Genomic DNA, 12,477 nt, shown 5'->3' with positions numbered 1-12,477 from the left:
TCTTTCTGATAAAGTTAGAAACTATTAGGTTCTGGTAACTGCTCACCCCCTGAGGTCCAGGTTATGGACCCCTGCATTACTATCCCAAGTGCTACACTCTACTTGAGATGTCTCAGCACTCTCCCCTGCCTTCTGTAGATGCTGTCTTTCTTAACTCTGCTCAAGTGTTGTTAGTTTGAAGGTGCCAAATCTTTTCTGTTGTGATTTTGAATCAGACAGCTAAAGGAATCTCAAATTTAAGCAAATCCAAGCTAGGTCTTTGATTGTCTTCAATTCTGACTCTGTTCCTTCCCTAGTCTTTATCTCCATCTACCTATTTGCTCAAGCTAAAATCCTAGGCTTATCCTTGATTCTTCTTTCTTTCATTTTCTAGGAGTCAGCCAGAAGGTGTTATTATCTCAAATCTGACCACTCTTTACCACTTTTACTGGTAACCACCCTGTCTGACACCATGGTCACCTCTCACCTGAGATAGCCTCCTGATTTGCCTCCATGCTTCACTCTGCTCTCCTACAACCCGTTCCCCATACAGCAGCCAAAATGATACTTTTAAAATGTGACTCAGATCTCATCACTCAGAAACACCCCCCTCCCCCCAGTAGCACCTCATTGCACTTTAATTTAAACCCAGTTTCCTTACTGTGCTCTACATGGCTGCTCTTACTGCTTCCACAAGCTCATCTTGCTTTTCTGGAACATTCTTCCCTTGGATATTATCATGGTTTATTTCTTGTGTCTCTCCATTGTCATCCCAATTAGCTCCTCTCACAGAGGAACCACCCAATATGAAGTAGCCCTTGACCTGTCTCTCTTATCATATTTTCTGTTTTAACTTTTTTGTGCGTGTCGCTATCTGATGTGGTCTTGTTTATTTGTCTGTGAACTCATCTGCCTCAGGGGCAGCACAAGCCTTGTGAGAGTAGAGACCTCATCCACCCTGTTCTCCACATCGCCCTGGACAACCCGAGAACAGTCTGTGCATGATAGATGCTCAGGCAGTATTAAAGGGATGAGTAAATGAACAAACCTCTGTTTCTCCAAAAGAAGTTTAGGCTAATTTAGGCCCAGTTTGGTACAAAGATACCAAAACACAGCTTGAGCTAATAATGGTGGGCAAGTGGAAAAGGAAGGATGAGGAGCAGTGAGTTTAATGTAGTGGGAAGAGTCCTGAATGCTAGTTCTGTCTCTTTTATTATTAGTTGCTTGGTTGTGGGCAAATTTCTTAGCTTGTCTGTTCCTTTCTTCATAATAAGAATGAGTAGCAAATGATGATCTCTGAGGTCTCTTCTGTGCTGGCTGACACTGCTCACACAAGGATTAGTAGATGCCTTTTATGTTTTAAGAAAATGATCCTGCCAAACCAGCTATATGGGGCTTCCCTGGTGGCTCAAATGGTAAAGAATCTGCCTACGATGCAGGAAACCCAGATTCAATCACTGGGTCAGGAAGACCTTCTGGAGAAGGGACTGGCAACCTACTCCAGTATTCTTGCCTGGAGAATTCCGTAGACAGAGGAGCCTGGTGGGCTATAGTCCATGAGGTCGCAAAGAGTCAGACATGACTGAGTGACTATCACTTTTTCAACTCTGTTGTATAAGGAATGAATGATATGAAGAGTCATTTTCAGGGACTTCCCAGTGGTCCAGTGATAAAGAATCTGCCTTCTGATGCAAGAGACATGGGTTCAATCCCTGGTCGGGGAACTAAGTCCCACACACCACAGGGCAATAAGCCCATGCGTTGCAACTAGAGAGTCCGTACGCCTCAACAAAAGATTCCGTGTGCTGCAACTAAGACCCAGCACAGCCAAATAAATATTTTTTTAAAAACCATGTTTAAAAAAAGTGTCATCTTTCAGTTTTCTCAGTGTTATTGACAAAAACAAACATAGGTGAATGTGCCAACCCTTGGGGCTGTAAAGTTTAGTAAAGCCTCATTTATAAAGCACTCTTAGGGCATGATTTCAGTTAATCCTCAAAAGCTGGAGAAGGAGGCAAACTGGGTGCTGTCTTTCTGAAGAAATGGAGATGTGTCCAAGGTCACCCCAGTGGCCGGGCACCATGCCAGAGCTGCAGCCCAGGTCTTCTTCCCTCCTAGGCTGGTGCCGTGTCCATGGCACTGGGTAGCACTGTGCCTGGTGATTGCTCCAGGCTGTCTGTAACCAGTGGCACTAGAAACATCTAAGGCCTTTCTCTGGTAACATCAGATTGTCTCACACGCAGGTAAAAGATGTGAGCTGTGTGATGACGGCTACTTCGGAGACCCTCTGGGTAGTAACGGCCCCGTGAGGCTTTGCCGCCTGTGCCAGTGCAATGACAACATCGATCCCAATGCGGTTGGGAATTGCAACCGCCTGACGGGAGAATGCCTGAAGTGCATCTATAACACGGCCGGCTTCTACTGTGACCGGTGCAAAGATGGATTTTTTGGAAATCCCCTGGCTCCCAATCCAGCAGACAAATGCAAAGGTAACCAGCCATCAGCCAAATCCTCTCGCAGTTACGCTTATTCATCCTGAGCGTCACTGCATGGTCTCTTTAAATATTTACAGTTGTCTGGTCTAATGCAGCGCTGTTGCACAGAGGTATCGTGGGAACCACTCATGTAATTTAAATTATTCTGGTAGATACAGTACAATAAAGAGAAGCGGGTTAAGTTAATTTTAACATTGTATTTTATTTGCCATATCTAACGTATTATCATCTCAGCAAGTAATCAGTATAAATGGTTGAGATGTACGTTTTTTTTCCCACACTGCTTCTTCCAAGTTGAGTGTGTGTTTCACATCGTCGGCGCATCTCTGTCCGGTGACCGGTGGCTGCTGTGTTGGACAACCGAGTCGAAAGACTATTTGTGTCGTTTACACTTGAGCGTTCCTCTCGGGTGATGTGCATCTTTTGCTGTCTGTGTCTTCCTGCCGTAGCCTGTGACTGCAACCCCTACGGGACGGTGAAACAGCAGAGCAGCTGTAACCCCGTGACCGGGCAGTGCGAGTGTCTGCCCCGCGTGACCGGCCGGGACTGCGGCGCTTGTGACCCCGGATTCTACAACCTGCAGAGCGGGCAGGGCTGTGAGAGGTAAAGCGGCGGGTGCCTTTGGTGCGGGTAGCCTTGGCTTTCTTTTATTGTCACAGGTGCATTTTTGTAAGTTATATTTCCACAGTTGGTTTGGCTTTGTCCGGGAACAGAGTGCCTGGAACAGGCAAGGCACCGTTCAGAGGCGATGCTGGAGAGCTGCAGTGAAGTAATGAGAGCAGAGCGGAAGGCAGTGGCGCCAGCTGAGCCAGCATCACCTGAGCAACGCTTGTTTAAAAAAATGCAAATTATAAAGTCCTCTCTGAGCCGTTTAGAATCAGACCTTCTAGGGTGTTAGAGGCTGAGAATTCCCATTCTCAAAGCTCCAGCCCAGCGCCCATGCGGTGCCAGGTTGGAAGTGGGTTTAGTAGTGGAACAGCAATATTTGTGTGGGTTAGGTTAGAAAAAGAAGATCTGAGTAGAGCTCATGAAAATTACTGGGACCTCGGGGGTGTAATAACCCTTAACATCTGTCATCATTAAAACATTCTGTTTTCTGATACAAAATTGTATCAGTCCTATGCTGAAAGAAAAAAAAGAAAGGTTTGCTGAAAGTCTGTTTTACTTACCTGAGAATTTCCATGTGTTCGTTTATTAGGTGTGACTGCCACGCTTTGGGTTCCACCAACGGACAGTGTGACATCCACAGTGGCCAGTGTGAGTGCCAGCCTGGCATCACCGGTCAGCACTGTGAGCACTGCGAGGTCAACCACTTTGGGTTTGGACCCGAAGGCTGCAAACGTAAGGGGCGTGGGTGGCATTGAGGTCTTTAGTCCCCTCTCATTCCCGTTAGAACTGTGAATCCAAAACATTTCACCAGCCTCCGTGTAGGCCTACGGCTCACAGTCAGGGCTATACCCAAGTCCTCAGAGATGCTTTATTTCAGAAACATGATCCATTTGTAAAACTTGAAGGACTGAAAGCCTCTCTGGTTTCTTAGCAACCACCCAATTTATGTCTTCTTTTATAGTGTTTCTGATTCTTCCTTTTTCTGGTCTTTCATATTTTCAAGTGATTACCCTTTGATTACCGAGCCGCCTCCTGTGCTTAATGAAACTTTTTAATTGATCACATTCTTCGTGCAGATAATGAAGCTGTGAGGGACTCTGCTCAGACGTGTTTGTTGACTTACTGACTGCAGTTGCTTCCCACCCTTGGGGCCCTTTGGTGCGCTTACATGTCCACATCTGCTGCTCCTTGGCATAAACACTTGCCTGGAATTAGGCCGCAGAACAGTTTGGGTTTTTGCTTTCTGAATTCCTTCGTTTCTCCTGTGGAATGCAGCATAGGTCATTGACTCCGTTCAGAGAACAACATGAGTAAACAAACTACAAAATAATGGAAAATCAGCACTAGCATTTGGGTGTTCTAGTTCCTTAGAGAAAGAAAAAATTAAATGGTTGGAGAGATGAAGATAGAGATGAATTCTTGGAAGTGCACGAAAAGGGCACTTTCTATAATGGACTGATTTCTACTTCATAGACTAATTAGTATAATATTCAGTCATAGGAAGTGTGCCCCCTCCAAAAGATGCTCACTTTACTTTAAAATTTACTGTTGTTTTAAAAATGTCTGTCTTCTCTGCTGAGCAGGCATAACCAGTTAAATTCTCCTAAATCAGCCTGTTTTTCACTAAGTATCTACTTATAATGAGAGTACAGTTGGCTTATTGATATCAGTCTGAGCTTAAAGAAAATGCACTCCTGTTTTTTCCTTATTATGTACCCTTTTCCCTTTATTCTGCAGCCTGTGACTGTCATCCTGAGGGGTCTCTTTCCCTCCAGTGCAAGGATGATGGTCGCTGTGAATGCAGAGAAGGCTTTGTGGGGAATCGCTGTGACCAGTGTGAAGAGAACTATTTCTACAATCGGTCTTGGCCTGGCTGTCAGGAATGTCCAGCTTGTTACCGGCTGGTGAAGGATAAGGTCAGCTGCCAACAGTGCATGCGTTCATTCACTCAGCAGATGTTGGATGGGCACTTCCTATGCTCTCAGCTCTAGAGAAAAAATGGTGAACCAGATAGACCCAGCCCCTGTTCTCAAGGGCTCAAGTGCCGACTGGGAGACACATAATAAAAATTAAATACTGACTGAGATAAGTATAAGAAAGAATGCAGAGAATAACTGGGGAGAACTACTTTCTATAAAGCCTCTGTGGAAACTCACTTAAGGTGAGATCTTAAGGATAAAGAAAGAGCAAGCCAAAGGAGAAGTGATAGGTAGGCTGTTCCAGGAAGAAGGAACGTGGGGTACAGAGGCCTTGAAGCTCTAGGGTATATGGATCCTGCTGAAAAAAGAGGGAATGGTTTGTGATAAGACTGGAGAGGTCGTTAGAGACTGCTTATGTTGCACCATGTTGACCAGAGTAAGAAATGTAGATTTTATTCAAAATCCAATGGGAATGCACTAAAGAGTTTTAAGCTGGGAAATTCAGTTTATACTTCAAGAACACTCTGCTCCATGCAGTTGGATGGTTAGGAATAGGGCAAAAGGGAAAACTTAGACTGAATTAGATAAATATGTGTGTTCAACAAGGCAGGATATGGGAGAGGGTCAGGATAGGGAAAGAGAAGAATCAAGGATAGATCTTGGGTTGTTTTGGTTAAGGTAGTTGGAGGCACTACTTATTGAAATGGAGATGATTCAGAGAATACATACTTAAGAGAAAAAAAATCAAGGGTATAGTTTTGGATGTTAAGTTGAGAATACCTGTCAGAGAGCCAAGTGGTGATATCAGGAAAGTAATCTCAAACAGGAGAGAGCGATCAGAACTGGAGAATCATCAGCTTGCAGCTTGCAGGAATCAGCCTGACAGTTTTTCTTTTGAAACCAGAGAAATGAGGAAAAACTACACATGTTATCTACTTAAAAGTTTACATACATGGAGTATGTAGACCTCCACACTTATAGAGCACCGCTTTGATGATTATTTCTGCAGGAAGTACAATCAAGTTCTTCAGGAAAGTTTATACATCCTACCTTTCCTTTTTCCATTTTCATTATGTTTAGGTTGCTGATCATCGAGCAAAACTCCGGGAATTAGAGAATCTCATTGCAAACCTTGGAACTGGGGATGAGATGGTGACAGATCAAGCCTTTGAGGATAGACTAAAGGAAGCAGAGAGAGAAGTTACCGACCTCCTTCGTGAAGCCCAGGATGTCAAAGGTACACGAAGTTAAACAAGTGGGTAATTTCCATGAGGTGGGCCATCTTTAGATGTGGCTCTTAGTTCAAGGTTAAATAGTATGGTTTTATAAAATGCTTTCTCAGTTTTTAAACTATGTTTAGAATATGAATGATTTTATTTGTTAAACATGTAGAAAAGAATTTGTCACTGTTTTAAGATACACTAAGCAGAAAATAATTCTCCCATTACATCAAAATGGCTAGATGTTAAAACCCAAGCATTTTATAAATCCTTCTATCAAGGTGCTCACTGTTGGTCTGAGGTTACTTTTGTGTTGAATTTTCTCCATCGTTGAGATCCAGGTGCTCGCCAGATATTCACTGCAAGTGTGCGTTAACATTAATACACTTGGGGCCGCAATGATCAACTTCCCTATTGACTCCATGTCCACTGTGAGTTAGAGAAGTCTTCTTGTCAGGGTACGGGTCAACAAAAACTAAATATATTGCTTACTTCCTGTTTTAAATGTCCCTAAGATTTTATAAAATGATTGAAGTATAGAAGGAAGAAATTGGATATATCTGGTTTGGGCAAGTTTGTTTAATTTTTGTAGGACAGTCCAGAAATTGTTCTATGAGGTAAATTTTTAGAAATGGAAAAATAAAATGACATGTCAAAAACATGTTTTTTGTTTCAGCTGTTACATTTTAAGTCTTAAACCTAGATTAAGAAGAATTTATGGGTTTCCTGTTCTATATAAATAATGGTGGGGTTTTTTTTTAGAATGTTAATTTTTCAAATTTTGACACACACTTTTCCATTAACGTATTCTCCTGTAACAACAAATTCATATCTGTCCTGCCACATCCGTTGAAGAGTTGAATGTGGGGTGGTCGTTCGTAAGCGCTGCTCAGCCACCTGAGAGGTGGGGTGTGGCACACAGCTCTGGTGCCAGCATCTCGAGCTCGGTCAGGGGCAAGAAAGCGAGGTCGGCCGGCACTGCCACCCGTCCAGGCCCCACACCTCGGTGCGGCCGCAGCAGGTCGGGCTCTTTTCAGCCACAATGGCTACAGCCTTTCCTCTGCCCGAGGGGATGATCCTGTGGGACGAAGCTCTAACGGGAGCCATGGGCGCCGCTCTTCCCCCTGAGCCACCTCAAGGATGGGGAGCGTAATGGGTTCCTGCTTCTGCTCGCTTTGGGAGCCACCAGAGTGAGGCTGGGGTTTAAAATCCACGCCCACTGAGTCCTGGTTCATGGGGTTCCTGGCTGACTTTTCCCACTTAGGTTCAAACTAGCTGAGAATAAGAATGTCTTCATAATGATTTATCCTTTCAGACTCTCCCTAAGTTTTCATTTGTAGTTTAAACTTGTGTTTATTCTTCGGTTTTGAAAGGAGATTATGTGGTACATGTGGACACTTGGAATTAGAGGGCTTTGAAGTGATCCACTTAGGTTATCTCTTCCCTTTTTGGGGGGATACTATTGTTTCTCTAAAAAACTAGCCAGAGAGATCAATAGGTTACCTTCTTGGAATTTGAAATGGAAGGGGCTTCTATAACTTCATTGGCTGCTTCCTAAATCTAAGTGATTCTCCGTGATTTCAACTTGCTTTTTCTTTTCTGTTTTGTTAAAAATCTTTGGGTTGTCAAAGAATTGTTTAATATCTGAACGGGGTCATTCTGTAGTTAGATGAGCATTTTGAAGCCTACCAGCTTTGTGTGTATATTGATTGGGTGACCTTGCTTCCAAGATGCCATTTTCCAAGCCTGTATTCCTTTGTTGATCTTGACTTCAACTTCTCATCTCTTTTACATACCTTGGAAAATTCAGATACCAACACTAGCATCATGCAGAATTAAGAACTGGTCAGTTTGAATAAGATTGACTTAATGACTCCTGTATATTAATATAACCTTATGACATGTGAGAATTTTAATAATGTCAGAATTATCTTTGTATGGGCTTATATATGTTTCTTGATTGATTAGGGTACAGCTATGAGGTTTAAATTGAATGGGCAAAATTAAGAAAGAACAATTCGAAGAACTATTCAAAAACAGAGATCAGTCTGAAATTACGTGGATGTGTGGGGTGGCAGCAAGAGTCTACTTAGTTTAAAATTTTAAAAATGAATTTAAAGTGCTGTATTTCAACTTCTATTTTGAACTGAGTTTTTTCCTAGTTTAGAAAACTGTCCAGCTCTCAGGACTGGTAGTGCTTTTACCAACATTGTATTTTTATGATTCAACCTTGCATGTGCAGGAGTGTCAAAATCTTTGCTTCATTAGACCATGTCTTGAGTGTCTTCTCTTGGCCAGTCATTGTATAAGACTGGGATGCTGTGTGGAGTAAGAATGGAGGGACTCATTGTCAAGTGGGAGAGATGGTGTGTTCATCTCCAGTAAAACACAATCGGAGACCGTGGTTGAATGTAACAGTGGTGGTACTGCTGGGCACAGTGAGGACTGACCAGCTCTGCTGATGGCTTCGGGAAACTTGTCAGAAAGATGCTATATTTGGAAGTGTGATGAGAAGCAGTGCCTCAGATTTCATATGAGATGGTGTGTCCCCCCCCTTCAGATAATTTATGAACTTTCTTCTGCACTGCTATTGCAGATGTAGACCAAAATCTGATGGATCGCCTCCAGAGAGTGAATAACACCTTATTCAGCCAAATTAGCCGTTTACAGAATATCCGCAATACTATTGGAGAGACCGGAAACTTGGCTGAACAAGCACGTTCCCGGGTAGAAAGCACCGAGCAGTTAATTGAGATCGCGTCCAGAGAACTTGAGAAAGCGAAGGCTGCCATCGCCAATGTGGTGAGTGACTGGGGCAGCCTGGGGTGGGACTGGGGAGTCCCTTGGTCATTCACAGCAAGTCTTTTACTGGGAGTCGAGTGCTTCCTCAGATAAATTGACTCCTTGTATCTTTTTATTTGTCTCTGAACATGGAGGAAGAAAGCCACATTGCTTATAGTTGCCTTGAAATAGTTATCCCAAACTGAATTAAAACCAAAGGACATCTGGGTCCTGTCTCTAGTTTTGCTCCTTCTAGGCAATTTAAGCTTTCTTTATTCTCTGCTGAAAATAGAAATTATAATCTGTAGTCAAGGATGCTGGTATTAACTGAAGATCTCTTAAATAAAGAGGCATTCTTTCTCTAAATAATACTGATAAAAATTTAATTTTGGCACTTGTTTATTAATATAAATAATCCCCTCCTTTGAGATCAGTGCTTTGTTTACTTCCTCTTCAGTCAATCACTCAGCCAGAGTCTACAGGGGACCCCAACAACATGACCCTTTTGGCAGAAGAGGCACGGAAGCTTGCTGAACGGTAACCTCCAGATCCCTTTTTAATGATTAAGTTATGACTTATGTTATGGCATGTACATGTTCCATCCTACACCCACAGACACTTCCCACATAATTACTTCTGCAAAGTTTACTCTTTTCTGAAATGTTATGTACTGTACTCTGAAAAGAACTACATGTACTCTTTTGTTCCCTTCACTTTGATATTAGAATATTTATTTTGAATATTAGAATATGATGGTTTAGGGGGAAATTGTATCTACATATCTAAGGAAAATTTAGATTTTTAATTTTGAAACCTTAATCTTTAATAGATAAGCTCAGAACTTACCTGCTTTTTTAAGGTTATTGATTTAAAAAAATTTTATTTACTTTTGGTTGCACTGGGTGTTTGTTGCTGCATGTGTTCTTTTCTCTAGTTGCAGTGAGTGGAGGCCGCTCCTTGTTGCAGTGTGGGATTTCTCGTTGTGGTGGCTTCTCTTGTTGCGGAGCACAGGCTCTAGGGCACGCAGACTCAGTGGTTGTGGCTTGTGAGCTTAGTTGTTCTGCAGCATGTGGGATCCTCCCAGACCAGGAATTGAACCCATGTCCCCCTGCATTGGCAGGCGGATTCTTAACCACTGGACCACCACTGAAGTCACTTGTCATTGTTGTTGTTGTTTTTAATTTTGAAATTTTTAACAAAAATGTTTTCAGTAGAAAACATTTAATAACCCATAGTACACATGAAAATTAGCCAAACAGATCATTTCACTCCTGATTAAAAGTAAGGCAATTTCTTAAGAAGACTTTAAATTGTAGAAGACATTAAGTTAAAGCATTTAGAAAAAAATAAAATTGCTAAAATGTAGTCCTTGTGAGGGCAGGCGTTTTTGTGTGCTTTATTCATTGCTGAAGTCCCAGTGCTTGAAATAATGTCTGACATATAATAAGTACTCAATAAATGTTTATAAATGCATTGCAGAACAGTAGACCTCATGGGTCTAGGGTGCTTAAGTAAAACCTGATAGAATTTTAGCCTCAATATCTGAGCAACTGCATTGGCTTCTTGCTTTAACATATCTGCTCTCTTTCTGTTCTTTGTAAATGTGAGTGTGTGAACTGCTGTAATTTAGTTCATAGAACATTCATGGTTTCAGAGCTGGATTTTCTGATTAAAACAAGACAGCTGAAAACATTAGAGAAAGCTCCCAAGAAAAATTAGGTCTTAGAGATAAATTAATTGTGGTGTACTTCTTGCATGAAATTTGAAGGAAAGTTTATCAGATCAAAAAGAATGGCCAGGTATTGCAGTGTGACAATGTAATATGAAATTTTAGAGCTTGAAAAAAAACCTTAGCAGTTACTCAGCAGTCCGAATTGATGTGTTCTTTGCCATTTGGCATTGAATTGCTCTTCCTAGGTTGCATGTGAGAAATCTAAATAGTCAAAGGGGTTTTAAGATTAGGTAGTAACGGAACCAGAGTAGCCATTAAAGATGAGGTCTGAGATTTGTGTTTATGACTAGAGAAATGAGTTCTTGCCAGCATACATAGCTTCATGTATAAATATTTTTAAAAAATTAAAATTAAAAGTTATTTTTAAGAAGTAAAAGCATTTGTCCCTATATATTTTATATCATTAATCGTCCTGGGAAGTGTCATTTTCTCAGATTATAGAATGCTTATTTATAAACTCAGCCCCACTGAAATGATAAAATTCCAAATGTATAAGACTTTTCAATATTTGTGGAACTCTGCCCGCGGTAGTATATATATATAATAAGGTAAGCTTTACCTGAACTCTGCTTCTTTCCCTATTAAAAGGTTCTGTTTCATGACTTGTTTTTCCTGTTATGTTATATAGCCATAAACAAGAAGCTGATGACATTGTACGAGTAGCGAAAACAGCCAATGATACCTCAGCTGAAGCATACAGTCTGCTTTTGAGGACCCTAGCAGGAGAAAATCAAACAGCACTTGAGATTGAAGAGCTTAATAGAAAGTGAGTATAATTTAAATTGTTCTTGTAAGTGGCACCAGTTCAATGAAGAATTAAATGCTGGTGAATTCAGGCCAGACATTCATGCAGTAAGGTATCTTTTATTAATCATACTTTTGAAATGATGCAGTAATTAGAGCAAAGGATCTAGAGCCACAGAGATTTTATTTGATCCAATTGCTATATCAGCAGAGAATGGTAAAGACTAGCCATGATACTTAAAATTCTGCATAAATGAGAAGAGAAAAAATATCACAGAATAAGCTATGTATATTTAAAAGGTGTCTGAAATAAGAAAACGTATGGTATATGATATGCTATAAAGTGATGAGGTAAAACAGAAATGTAAGCTGTATTGGTATTAAATAATAGCATTTTAATATAACATTTCTTTGAAGTTTTGAAAATACTGTCACAGTGATTTAAACTAGAATGAATCTGGTGAGCATTAAGATGCTAAAAGGAATGTAGGTTTTCATTAGGTCACGTCTTTTGCTCTTTAGGTATGAACAAGCAAAGAACATCTCCCAGGATCTGGAGAAGCAAGCTGCCCGTGTACACGAGGAGGCCAAGAAGGCTGGTGATAAAGCGGTGGAGATCTATGCCAGTGTAGCCCTGCTCACTCCTGTGGACTCAGAAGCACTGGAGGTAGTGGGCTGACAGCCTGCCTGCACAGACCTGCCGCCCCCACCCTCGCCCCACCAAACGCACACCCGCACGCCCCCTCAGTCTGGGGGGAGCACACTTCTGACTGCCCCTCAGCTGTCATCAGGCCCTATTGAGTTGGCCCAAAGGTCCATTTGGGTTTTTCCGTAAGATCTTATGGTATTGGCCCACCCAATACCTCCTCTGACCTCCCGTTGACTCACTGGTAAAGTCAGAGTTCTAGGTTAGATATGTTAATACACCCTGACCCTCACCCCATATAAGGAACAAGCTCACCCCTTTCAGTGAACGAGTGAGCAAGGTAGTCTGTTAC

General features: G+C 41.8%; 1 protein-coding gene across 1 annotated transcript in view; it reads left to right on the top strand.

Moving 5' to 3' along the window:
- LAMC1 (laminin subunit gamma 1) overlaps positions 1-12,477 on the top strand; it is a 119,229-nt gene that overhangs the window by 94,569 nt on the left and 12,183 nt on the right. Inside the window, exons 14-22 of the mRNA XM_043486180.1 lie at positions 2,223-2,468; positions 2,924-3,077; positions 3,673-3,815; positions 4,821-4,999; positions 6,083-6,239; positions 8,819-9,024; positions 9,461-9,540; positions 11,364-11,501; positions 12,002-12,146. Coding sequence (XP_043342115.1) covers positions 2,223-2,468; positions 2,924-3,077; positions 3,673-3,815; positions 4,821-4,999; positions 6,083-6,239; positions 8,819-9,024; positions 9,461-9,540; positions 11,364-11,501; positions 12,002-12,146 — 1,448 coding nt within the window. The remainder of the gene's footprint in view (positions 1-2,222; positions 2,469-2,923; positions 3,078-3,672; positions 3,816-4,820; positions 5,000-6,082; positions 6,240-8,818; positions 9,025-9,460; positions 9,541-11,363; positions 11,502-12,001; positions 12,147-12,477) is intronic.

This window comes from Cervus canadensis, chromosome 13, assembly GCF_019320065.1.
Source record: "Cervus canadensis isolate Bull #8, Minnesota chromosome 13, ASM1932006v1, whole genome shotgun sequence".
Lineage (NCBI taxonomy): Eukaryota > Metazoa > Chordata > Mammalia > Artiodactyla > Cervidae > Cervus > Cervus canadensis.
Note: the sequence above shows the minus strand (reverse complement) of the source record. Positions and strands in the feature narration are given on the sequence as shown.